A 13173-nucleotide genomic window follows, 5' to 3' on the forward strand; every position below is an offset into this window, starting at 1 on the left:
TTCAGAATCAAACTTGAAATATTTGCATAGCTGTGCTAAACCTCCATATTACTAGATTTACTAGTCTTAATCCATATACAGTATAAAAAAGACACACTTTATAGATCTGAAAATTAATAAAATATAGTAAATTTATTTTACCTTTTGTGACCTCAATATCTTTCCTTGTAGCTGCTATAATACTGTATATCTTTCTAACGAGTTCCATGTTATTCAGCAGGGCATTAAAAGCATTGAAATAGGAGAAGCTGACCTGATGTGAAATAGTTCCACCTGCTACCTTAAAAACATAAATAAAAAAAAAGATAACACACAGATCCTGATATGTGGTTAGGATTCAGCTGATAGCCTTAAACCCATTGACAACCCAAGAGAGCTTTACTGTAAATTAACATCCATCTGGACATGCAAGAAAAGATTAAGATATATTTCCATCGTAGTAGTTATATCCTGTTTTTTTAGTGATACTAGTGAGGGGGTCATTATTACATAGAAAGGGTACTATGGTTTTTGATGCAATAAAAATAATCAGGAAACAACTGTAGAATTACTGTTAAACTTTTTTGTAGAATGCGTTGTTCTAGATTTTTCCAACAGTGAAATTTGCATATGTTTTATTTTAGATAATTTATAGCAATAGTTAACAGTGTTAACAATTAACCTTAGAAGTTGAAATTAACACAAATCCTTACTTTCCAAACTAAGACACCTCCCCCATCCAGCAAAATACTTAAGTGTATAAATAGTCCCCATTGACTTCAATGGGACTTCTCATGTATTTAAGATTAATCACATGCTTAATTTGTTTGCTGGACTGGGGACTTGTCTATAAAGAGCAGTGAGCCAAAAGATGGGCAAATTCTGACTCACATGAATAGTCCTATTACAGTAAATAGGACTACTCACATGAGTACGAATTTGCAGGATCTGGACCACATTTCATGTCACTAGTTATAATACTGTTTACATTGCAAATTTCAGCTCAAATTTTTTATTTACTGTGACAGAGTATACAAACCCCATACAAGGTGGGAAGTGGTTAATGAGAACCTGTGGGCGCAATTAGCCCCATCCTGCTTCACTTGCAAGAAGTGCCAAGCCTGGAGGAACTTAAAAGGAGAAACATTCCGTGCAGGGGCTGACTGGGAAGAGAAGAAGGCCTCTTGAAGGAAGGCCTGATTAGGACCAGGGCCTACCCCAGAACTGATTGAAAAAAAGGCCTGGCCAGAGCCAAAAAATAACAAGACACAGTTAGACCTGAGTCTCCCTAGGGGTATGTAGGCCTGGCAAGGGACTCATATATGTTGTCTGTACCCAGAGCTATGGATTTTTTCCTTTTGGGATCTGTGAAGGAGTGCACCCAGGAAGGAGCTGGTGGAAAGGCCTAGAAGCAGGCCACAGTAGGAAGCAGTGGATACAAATAGGCAGACCTTAGCTGTTTATTACAAGGTCCCTGGGCTGAAAACTGGAGTTCAGGGAGCACCTGGGTTCCCCTACTAACAAAAGTAGTGGGGAGGCCCCTGGATATAAGGGCTGGAAAGGACTTAAGCCTGTAGCTGGGATGAAAACTCAACATAAAGTCACTGGGCGACAGCCATACAGGATTATGTTTACCCCAAAAGAGGTGGGACCATACAGAGGTCCCTGGCTGGAGGGCCAAGTCATGAGAACAGCAGACCACTGCAGGGCTAGAGTGACTGTCAGCAGAAGGCATCTAATGAGAAGACACTACTATGAAATGCCAAGCCATAAGAACGTGCACCTATGGTGACTCACCTCACTGACTCTTACAAAAAGGAAAATACTCAGCTATTCATGACAAACAATCTTGCTTTCAGTAATGCAGAATAACTTGTACTTTATCATCATTATTAGGGCTGTCAAGCAATTAAAAATAATTAACCATGATTAATCGCGCAATTAAAAAATTAATTGTGATTAATCGTACTGTTAAAACAATAATAGAATACCATTTATTTGGTATTCTGGTGACACTGTAAATAAGAAGAGGACAGCATTATCTCCTATAAATGTAAACAAACTTGTTTGTCTTAGTGATTGGCTGAACAAGAAGTAGGACTGAGTGGACTTCTAGGCTCTGAAGTTTGCATTGTTTTGTTTTTGAGTGAAGTTATGTAACAACGAAAAAATCTACATGTGAAAGTTGCACTTTCACAACAAAGATTGCACTGCACTACTTTTATGAGGTGAATTGAAAAATACTATTTCTTTTGTTTATCATGTTTGCAATGCAAATATTTATAATAAAAATAATATACACTTGATTTCAATTACAACACAGAATACGAATATGAAAATGTAGAAAAACATCCAAAATATTTAATAAATTTCAATTGGTATTCTATTGTTTAACAGTGTGATCAAAACTGTGATTAATCGCAATTAATATATTTTTAGTTAATCACGTGAGTTAATTGTGATTAATCAACAGCCCTAATCAGTATTACTTCTATAAAAACACTATATTGCATAAAAACCCTATGTGAGCAATGAATGGTACTGCATTGTCAGTATTGCTAATGAAGAGGAAGAAAAGGCGTGTGTTAAGAATTTTAGATATATATCAATTAAATTACAAACTCTCACTTGAATAGCACTTATATTTAAGACATTATTTTCTTTACACTTACTGAAACTAGATTTTCTTCCACAAATGGACTTAGCATATGCGAACGAATGGTAGCCATGATGTCACTAAAGTCCAGTCCAGTAATCATACCAGTTTTGTTTTTGTCTTTCAGTGCAAAGGCTTGTCTTGCATGTTCTGACTGTAGCTCCTGAAATACGAATTAGAAATATCACATTAGGAATATGAGTCTGTACACCCACTGTGCATGGAACTCCCACTGTCTTCATCAGCCTGCCTAAGAGTGTGCATGCAAATGTTATACTCTATATAAAAATACAACAGTAGTTTTAGTAAAAGCGCTCAACAAACTGATTCATCCCAAAAAACTCCAATCCAAAATGGAAGCCAAAAAGTCTTCCCACCACTCCCACCCATTCATCTTTGCTGTCACAAGAAAATCAAAGGAGAACAATTAGAGTTTGAAATGTCATCAAATCTGGGCTTTGGTGAACTGAAGCACAAAGGACTGTTCACATTTCGAACCCAATGCCCTGCCTGCAGCCTGCTCAATGTTAAACCAGGGAGCTGTTAGCCAATGCTCCTCCAATGATGTGTTATGCAGTACATAAAAGGTTGTTACAAGGAGGAGAGAGAAAAATTGTTCTTCTTAACCTCTCAAGATAGGACAAAAAGCAATGGGCTTAAATTGCAGCAAGGTCAGTTTAGGTTGGAAATTAAGAAAAACTTCCTAACTATCAGGACAGTTAAGCACTGGAATAAATTTCGTAGGAGGGTTGTGGAATCTCCATAATTGGAGATTTTTAAGAGCAGGTTAGACAAACGCTTGTCAGGGATGGTCTAGATAATACTTAGTCCTGCCATGAGTTCAGGGGACTGGACTAGATCACCTCTTGAGACCTCTTCCAAGAGGAGAGTGCTGATCTCTCAGGTATTCAGGACTGAACACAATTAGGGTTTTATAGGTTAAAATTATCACCTTGAATTGTCCTGAAAATAAACTGGAGGCCTGTGAAGATTCCAGAATACAAGTTTAGCATGCTCCCTGAGAGAAACATCTCTTTACAAGTGGGTCACTGCATTTTATACCATCTAATGTTTACAAATGAATTTAAAAAGAGTAGCCTCATATAAAGCACATTGCAGCAATCTAATCCCAAAGTGACAAAAGCATGGATCACTCTAGTGAGACCCATATAAAAAAAACTGCATCCTTCTAGTCATGCATAATAATAAAGCACACACTCAACTCCCATTATTCCTAGAGGTCTAGAAGCAGCTGGGAATCCAAAATATTCCCAGGTTATTAACCAGAGTAACAAAAGGCATGCAAAATTTTCCAGCTGATACCCACTGAACTAAATATTCTGGTTAGTTTCCCCAACCTACCAGTACTACCTCAGTCTTGTCTAGATTGAGCTGCAACCAGCTTGCCCTCATCCAGACTCTGATCTCAGCACAACACAGACTAAGCCAGCTGAATGCAGTAGCAGGTCTGATAATTTGCATGGGCTTGCCAGAGCTGAGCCCTGGCACTTCTAGGCTTGGCAGTTCATAGCCCTGGCACCTCTGGGATTGCTGCATCAGTTATGAATGTAAAAAAATTGCTTAAGCCACGACACCTTTCATTACAAATTAAGCACTGGACAGAACCCTGCTGTATCCCATAAGAGAGCTTCCTTGGGGCTGCCCAGGATACTGCTCTGGATTATCTCAACAAAAATTGCCACTCAGGATATGTGAACAGTGCATTGTTGCCCAAAACCCTTATCATCCACATTCAAAGCCCTAAAGCCACATCTAGGGATGTACTGAACCCCAGCTCACATGTTTGTGTAAGGGTATACTGAGCTGTGACCCACCACTCCCTTACCACCTACTGTACAGTGTGGGCGCAGCAGAGGTATCTGGGCTTGAGTTGAGATGGCACTCCACTGCCATTCCCACAATTCCTTGTACCACTATCTTCTGCTTACCTCCCACAATTTTACTGCATTTCTTCCATACACACCATGGACTTTAGAACCTATCTAACCAAACTCTTTATTTTGTAGAATGCCCTCAGTATCTATATCCTAAACTATCATTACAAGCCATATAACCAATCTAATTCAACACCCTGTACTTTCCTGCAATTATTTCCAAAAACAAAGCAATTTAATTTCACAGGCCAGCCGAGGAATTACGTCAGTTATGAAATTTTAATTTTCTTTAGGCCTAAAAGCCAGAAACCACAACAAAAATATAATACGAGTTGATCATTTCAAATTATATAGAATTCAATTACCTACATAAATTTGCAAAATCTTTTCCCCTTAATTACAATGCACAGCTGTCCACATTCTCCTTCCTTCCTTTTCTCTTAGCTGACAACTCCTTTTTCTCCTCTAATGTGAAATATGGTTCTGGGAGTGAATACTTTTAAAGTCCTCTCCCCACAGGATTCTTCAGCAAACCTTTGAAAGGAAGACTTCTGGCTTACTGCAAGTTTGGCACAAGGGTCTTAAACTTCTGAGGTGCAGTAGTGTATATTATGGGGAAATGTAATAGGAAAAACTTTATGAAGCTAAATGAAAAATTAATCAATACAACAAAGTATCAAGGGAAGCTATGGAGTAACAGCCAGTGGAGATATTCAGGTCCCAATCCTTTTCCCATTGAAATCAGTTTTGCCACTGAACTCCAACGGGAGCAGGACCAGACACCCACACTCATCAATGAGGGGATGTTTTAGAAACAAAATTAATCCTGCCCTCCAACAGGCTGGTGGACCCAAGTCTAATGCACTGTATGTGATCTTATTACATAATCTGTATGGTACAGTGATAGTTTAGCTCTGTTCTGATTAGTCTATCTGGACAACAAATTTCTCACCACCATGTAATAAAACTAATTTATAATGGCATTAATACAGCACAAATGACAGAGCTGACGGCCAATTATGCACAGAAAGAAAAATAAATAACTGACCTGCAGAAACTGTGTAAACTCCGAGTAGGTAAGGTTCTTCTTCCTGTTATGTCCAAAATGCAGTCGAATAAACTCACAATCCCAATTAAAAGGGATTTGATGATGAATAATGGTCTGTCCAAAAATTTCTTTGACATTTTCTTGGGAGGGGAAAAAAAGCAAATGAGTTGTAGGATAAAATAATTCACCCCTGCCTAAATGTTCCTGGTAGAAAATAAGCAGTTTTATAAGGCCATTTAGAAAGTGTTGTAGTCTGGTCACTTTAGAGTAATTTCTAAGTTATATATTCAGAGCCACGTGCAAGAACACATTTACTACAGAATTTAATACCCAAAATTGTACATTACTATGTAAAGCCATGGAATTAATAATTTCATATTTAATTTTAATTAAGAAGCAATTTCTCTTGTAGCACTATAAATAGTTGCTATTTTGTACTCTGATACAGAAATCAATAGTAATTCCCCATTTCTGCAAGGAGTCAAATTAAGCCTTTTATCAAAAACATGAATACCTGCATCACTGTCTAATGCAATATTTGTCATACTAAGTATGGTTTGATTGAAACTTGATTATTACATTCACACTAGCCTGAATATGTCTATTGAAGATAGGCATAAGAAATGCCACCTAAAGCATATCATTAGCTCAGCAGAAAGCACCTTATTAAAAGCTTCTGATAGTGTCATAAAATATGGCCCTGACACAGAAATTAAACCCTATAAAACATGATTGGTAGTCTCAGTTATTAAAATGTTTTAAGGTAAGTGAAATTAAAGATGTCACCTTTTAAATGAAGTAGAGAGGGAAAAAAACACATTTTAGGGTATGGAATTATATTGTGTGTACTGTACAACCAATCAACCTATAGCATATACAAAGCCCGATACAGAAAAATTAGATGGGGTATTATGTGCATACAAGTCTGGTATGTGTATGCAAATGGCCAATGGGACACAACTGGACATTTGTTCACACAAATTGGACACATGCAAACTAGACCAGCACATAATTTTCTAAATTCAGCTCAAAAATTTTAAATCAATTCTAAATTTCCTTGTGAAACTAAACTAATTTAAAAGCCCACCACAGAGCTTAAGTTAAAAGAGAAATGCTAAAATATTTTCTTTAAGACAGGACTCTTTTCTGTTAACAACTTAGCTAGCATATTTAACATTGTTTGAGTTTACATTTATCAATAGTACTAGAGGACTCTTACCCTATGAGCAGTTATCTACTCTGTTTCTAAGCGGAAATTCACAGATGTGGACTGCAATATCTTCCGTCCATTTTTCCATCACAGACTCTTTCTTTGATGGAAATCTGTTCCCTTCTTTACATTAAGCGATCAGCTGGTTTGTTCATGTTTTAAAGTATATGCTTTTCAGTTCTATAGCTGCCTTCTTTACATGAATCAATGCTACTCCATGATTGTAGAGGCTTTATTGGTTCAGTGTATGAGAAATCATTGTGAGAAGGAAAGAAAGAGGGACGAATGGAAATCTATGGAAGGGGTCAGAGTTCCAGATCAATTCACTAATGTACAAGATTGGGTTTTTGGTTATATCATTTGCCTCACATTATAGTTGCAAGGGAGATTTCAAAAGTATGGTCATACTCTGGTGACTATGAATGAAGTGATGTCCACCAGCATATTTGTCACACTGTCCCATGCTCTAATTTTTCTCTTTACTCTGTTCTATCACAGCAGGTGCAGGAACTTATATTTCTACGTTCAAGCTGACAGAGTATTTATAACAACAGAAATTGATAAAATTGGCTAATGTTAAGGTACGTGTACTCCTTTTATTTCCCGAGACAGATGTCAGCAAATTATCAAGATAAACTGCAAGTAGTTCATATCTGATAGAACCATTCAAATAAGAAAGAGATCAGATAGCAATTCACTAAACTTAAAAAAAAAATTGTAAAAAACACGATTTGATTACAATCTGATAGAAGTTTTTCATTGTCCCCATCAATCCATGCTGCTTATTTACTGAAGTCTCTTCCCAGTCTTTGCTAATCTTTCTGTGGTAGAATTACCTTTTGCTGGACAGATACTCTCCTCCAAGGCAGATATCAATGTAGCTCCATGATGCAGCTTGGATGTGGGCTGCCACACAAATGACATGGCCAGAGCACAGCCCTGTGATGCATCCAATCTACCATCAGCCCCAGGAGTTATAATCCTAAAGTCACATACAAACCCATAGCTCCAGCATTCCAGTGCACTACCTCCAAATTAAAGGCAAGTGCTTAGACAAAATGTTTACATGACTGCCACAGAAATTTTCCACCTGACCATTTAAAGCAAATTATAGCTGTATCTGAACAGCATTTCTTTGAAGGCTTTGCACACCAGATTTTGTCCAATCACCTTCAAATATTTTGAAGATAGGGCCAAAGTCAGCACCTGTGAGGCGCAGTAAATTTTCTCCAAAAGAAGATCCTTTTCAGACAACATTCAATTTCAAGGGAAGAGGCTAAATACCAATCTGAGTTCCAGGCACGCAGATACAAAGATGAGGAGCATGGCATAAGAACCCAAACAGAACACAGGTGCAAATGAGCTCAATCATCATCCCCCTAACCCACCCACCCAGAAGGGGGGAACAGACTATGTTACCGCAGAATCGTAACAGTGCTACTCAATCCTTTTGATCTGAGCTATAGTGCTGAAAGTATTCTATTTATATATTTGTTTTACTTTTATATACTGTACTGTATTTTTTTAAACTGTGAACAAATATGAATATCAGCTGCAAACAGGAATAATGTAAATTGCTCCATGTAGCTCTAACATTGCACCTACATCATGACAATCTCCAACAGCCCTTATCTTTTAATCTTGGCTTTCCACTGAGCAGAGGGCTAAACAAGCTGAACTGTACAGCAATTTAGGATAGAATGGAAGTTAGCACATTCTAGTTATGGCTAAGGCCACTGGAAATGCACACAATGGAAATTCTATGTTGCATCACCAATTTAGGATCAGCCTGCAGATTTTTGGCATTTCAAATGTTTTCGGCAGAATGTAAACTTCAGGACTCAGACTATGCTATTGCTCATACATTAAAAAAAGGAAAGGCAGCAGCCCTCACCAACAATTTAACACGAGGGTAAGCACAGAGGCAAAACTGGCAGTTGGACGTCTTGGTCCTTGGGTAATGACAGGTTTCAGAGTAGCAGCCGTGTTAGTCTGTATCCGCAAAAAGAAAATGAGTACTTGTGGCACCTTAGAGACTAACAAATTTATTTGAGCATAAGCTTTCGTGAGCTACAGTTGCATCCGATGAAGTGAGCTGTAGCTCACAAAAGCTTATGCTCAAATAAATTTGTTAGTCTCTAAGGTGTCACAAGTACTCATTTTCTTTTGGCCCTTGGGTGATAGCTACTATAAGAAGTCTTACACAAAATGCTTGTACTTTAAATTGAAAAACACTTCAAATGAATTACATTTCATCAAAAATTGAAGACATTTCCTTGGAACAAGGAGAAGGGAGTCATTCTGTAAGATGTCCATGAGATGGGGTTATCAACTTTGTCTCAACTTTTCTGGATACATTGGATAGTGCACAGAATCAAAGCAGCCTTTTAAGTGATCCTGGCTGGGAACCCTGGGTTCTGAGTTCTCTCTTCTCTTTCTAAACTCTCCCAAAATTTAAGATCTGGGAATATTAAAGCTTGTAAGTGAGCCTGAAACTTTAAGCTCACTGTAAGTACAAGTTCATCACTTTATATAGGCAATGCTTATAGTTTGTGAGGCCTCCAATACAGCCCACACAAAAACCACAGTTGAGATTTCATAGAAGTTCTACACTCTGCCAGCCTGCATAGCAGAGTTTGTAACTCCCTATCATCTCTCACGAAGCAAAAGGTCACACTAAAGTTACAGGCAAAATCCATTCCACAGATAAGCTATATGAGCATAAGCACGTCAATGTTGGGGTAGGGGGGTTAAGTGAGATTTTAATCTGTGTATCCAGGTTCTTTTATGGTCCCCATCACTTAAAGTCTAAACACTAATGTAAGCAATGCACTTCTAAAGTGTTGCTATGATCTTTTGCTATTTCTGCAAAAAGCTAATTTCATTCACTTCCACCTTCAGGATACAAAACAAAAATCAAAACAAAAACCTGCTGTTATTTGCAAATAACATAAAAAACAGAAGACTGTCTGAAAAGCTCCCTTGCGCAAGTGGTGTGTTAGGGAATAACAGAAGAAGGAATCCAATGGTATATCTACACAGCAACTGGGAGGCGGCTTCCCAGTTCAGGTAGACAGCCATGCACTACCATACTAAAAATAGCTGTACGGCTTCAGCAGATGCACTACCATACTAAAAATAGCTGTACGGCTTCAGCAGCATGAGTAAGCCACCCCAGCTGCTGCCATTGCTGCCTGTGGCCACACTGTTATTTTTAGTATAATCACTCAGGAGCAGCTAGCACGCGTCTATCTACCCGTTCTGGGAAGCACCCTCCCATCTACTGTATAGCCATACCCCAAGTGTAACAAGTGCAGCAGTACGCCTGCTAGTGCTGAGGTGGGAGAGTGGGAAGAGGATGATGCATGAGGTGAATAAAAAGGAACTAAAATGAATGGAAATATATTTCTATTCCTATTTAAAAGGTCAGGACCATCATTAATAGTGGCCAAAGTACAAAGGTAATGAATTAATCATTTTTGTGCAAATAAACACGTACAAGTCACTGCTTCCTGCGCTGCTGAGCTCTTGTTCTGTAAATTAACACTGTCCCTGGACTTTAAACTATTTACTATTAAAACTGAATATCGATAACAGATTATGTTGAGTGGTTCTAGTTGTGAGATTGGAGAGGAGAAAGGGTAGTGGGATAGAAGATTAAACAGAAAAACATGTGGAAGGACCAAAGAAAGGAAGGGTGCCATTTCTAATTTCACAGGAACTCCTGGAATTATCATAAATAACTAAAATGCATTGATGCATACATCATGTTCCCATATTCACTGCATGTACCTATGATACCACGTTAAACAGAAACCAACCTCAGGTAAGGTAATAAATGTACGCTAAGTTTAACATGAAGGTGTATTGTATTTAAAGTTTGGGGTTTTTTTATCCAATCTCATGAATTAGTTTTAGAGCCTGACTCATGATTTTTGAGCGTTGGGGGTTAGCAAAATAGGAAGTAAACAGTTAGACTGAAAGGCTTCAGAGTAACAGCCGTGTTAGTCTGTATTCGCAAAAAGAAAAGGAGTACTTGTGGCACCTTCGAGACTAACCAATTTGTTTGAGCATAAGCTTTCGTGAGCTACAGCTCACTTCATCGGATGCATACTGTGGAAAATACAGAAGATGTTCTTATACATACAAACCATGAAAAAATGGGTGTTTACCGCTACTGAAGTATTTTCAACTACCTCTCACTCACGCTTCCTCAGCCCCTCCCCATCCTCCAACACTCTCAAAACCGCTACTGTTTCTCAATTTTAAGGAAGATTTAACCCTCTCTTTCCCAAGGAGTAATGTGTTACATTTGTTGGAGTAAATTTACTGGTTTAAAATTAGAAATTTGTTAATAATCCCATCCATTTATAATAGTATAGACAGAGCTTTTGTAAATGCTTTCTTAAGAGATTAGGAGATAGTCTTTTTTTTGCTCTGAGCAGCAATATTTAAATGCCTTGCATTAGTCAGCGTTCAAGTATCCAAATACCTTCCAACTTGCTCCAAAAGAATTTGAAAACTGAACACAGGGAAATCATGAACAGGAAAACTGTAAAACAATATACAGTTTCGTTATTTTATCTGTTCTTCTGCTCTTCAGAGCTACAAGATTTTAAGTTAGCTCAGGTATTTTATTAAAAATCAGTCTCTGAAACATTCCATGAGAATGGCTGTCCTTCTAGCCTCTGCATGAGAAGGTGCAAAATTGGAAGAAAGTGCTTGGACTTGTACACACCAGTTAAGTGACACAATCCAGATCAGTTTAAAGTTTACCCAGTTGACAGTTCAAGAAGAATCCTTTCATTTCCAGTCAAATACCTACTTCTAGAGAAATTTTAAGCAGTCTTGGCAATCCCAGGTTCCAGTCACTTTTACCCCACAAGATGGGGATTATCTGCTTAGCATCAAGCAAAGGCACAGCTCTTTGAGTTATCTCAGAAAACAGAGCTGAAAAGCAAAAACTACCCAATACGAACATTTGCTCTAACCCAATTTCAGTTCAACTAAAAATGTATAGAAAAAAAATCTGTAAATTCTCTCAGCTTTGTAGCATTTGTTTTATATCTTATTTTAAATACTTCTTTCAAGTTAAGAAGGTTTATCATCAATGAAGTAGACAGTTACTTACCTTCATCAATGAAGGTTTAAAAAAATAATCAGGGTCTTAGAATTACCTGATTAGGAAAAGTCCTGACTTGAAAGTATTCTAAAGGTGAACTGTGATTTCACAAATCCTTAGCATGTTTATTATTCAGGGATGCTAAATCCCTTTCTCAAAAATTGTTTTCTTTCTATTATAGCCAAGATTGAAACAGGAATGAATGGTTTAAATGAGGTTGAAAGAACGAGGAGTACTTGTGGCACCTTAGAGACAAACAAATTTATTTGAACACAGTGGGCTTTAGCCCACGAAAGCTTATGCTCAAATAAATTTGTTAGTCTCAAGGTGCCACAAGTACTCCTCGTTCTTTCTGCTGATACAGACTAACTCGGCTACCACTCTGAAACCTGTTAAATGAAGTTGTTACTTGTTCAACTAGGTATTGACTGCTAACCATTCCACCCCCCTTTTCTTTTATTTCAATAAACTTTAGATTTTAGATAATTCTCAGTAATGTATAATCTCACATATGTTATCCACTGATAATGGATCAATCTTTCCGACAAAAAGTTTCCATATAAATATAAAGTTAACCTTGACCTCTATGAGATTTTAGGTGTTTCTGTGTAAAAGCTTTACACATAATTTAACAAACAAGTTACTCATTGGGAGTAGAATATAAACATTTTATAAAGAGCTAGTAAAAGTAGAAAAGTGACAGAAAGAGGGCAAAAAAACCAGCAAGAAGCCAAGATGGCCACATTTGTCATGGGTATATATGCAGGGTCAAGCCTAAGGGGAAGAAAAAAAAATCAGAGTGAAAGAAACTACTTGTTGTGTGTTTGAAATGTAACCACAGTTCCAGATCTACAACTGTCTACCAATTGTGCGCGCTAGTTGGCTAGCTCTATTCCATTTCGGTATAATTTCTAATAATTCTCTACATTAAAAATATTTATACATACGGGACATGATATACATGCACAGAACCTTGTACACTACACAGATTAATATACACAATATGCCACTATTAAGTGTCTGTATTTTAAGTCAAGCAATGGGTAATACCTTTGTTTATTCGCACTGATTGGCTAAGGTCAAAAATTACAAATCGAAAAAAACTGGCCTTCTCCCCTCACCCCACAAGGAGTAAATATCTTGTAAGATTCTTTGAAGCAAAGATCCAAAATGGAAATATCACACTTCACCATGATCTCATCTCGTGAGGTCTTTGGAGAGTTTCCTAATTTGACATAACTGAAATGGTCTCCTGCACTCATA

At 37.6% G+C, this 13173-nt stretch overlaps 1 protein-coding gene across 8 annotated transcripts in view; it reads right to left on the bottom strand.

Moving 5' to 3' along the window:
* SLC25A12 (solute carrier family 25 member 12) overlaps positions 1 to 13173 on the bottom strand; it is a 68994-nt gene that overhangs the window by 35203 nt on the left and 20618 nt on the right. For all 8 annotated transcript variants that reach the window (XM_077829957.1, XM_077829949.1, XM_077829952.1 and 5 more), the window contains 3 exons: positions 5579 to 5718; positions 2652 to 2798; positions 142 to 280 (listed from right to left, as the gene is read on the bottom strand). In XM_077829957.1, the coding sequence (XP_077686083.1) occupies positions 142 to 280; positions 2652 to 2798; positions 5579 to 5718 (426 nt within the window). The remainder of the gene's footprint in view (positions 1 to 141; positions 281 to 2651; positions 2799 to 5578; positions 5719 to 13173) is intronic.

The sequence above is a fragment of the Eretmochelys imbricata genome, chromosome 11 (genome assembly GCF_965152235.1).
Source record: "Eretmochelys imbricata isolate rEreImb1 chromosome 11, rEreImb1.hap1, whole genome shotgun sequence".
Classification (NCBI taxonomy): Eukaryota; Metazoa; Chordata; order Testudines; family Cheloniidae; genus Eretmochelys; species Eretmochelys imbricata.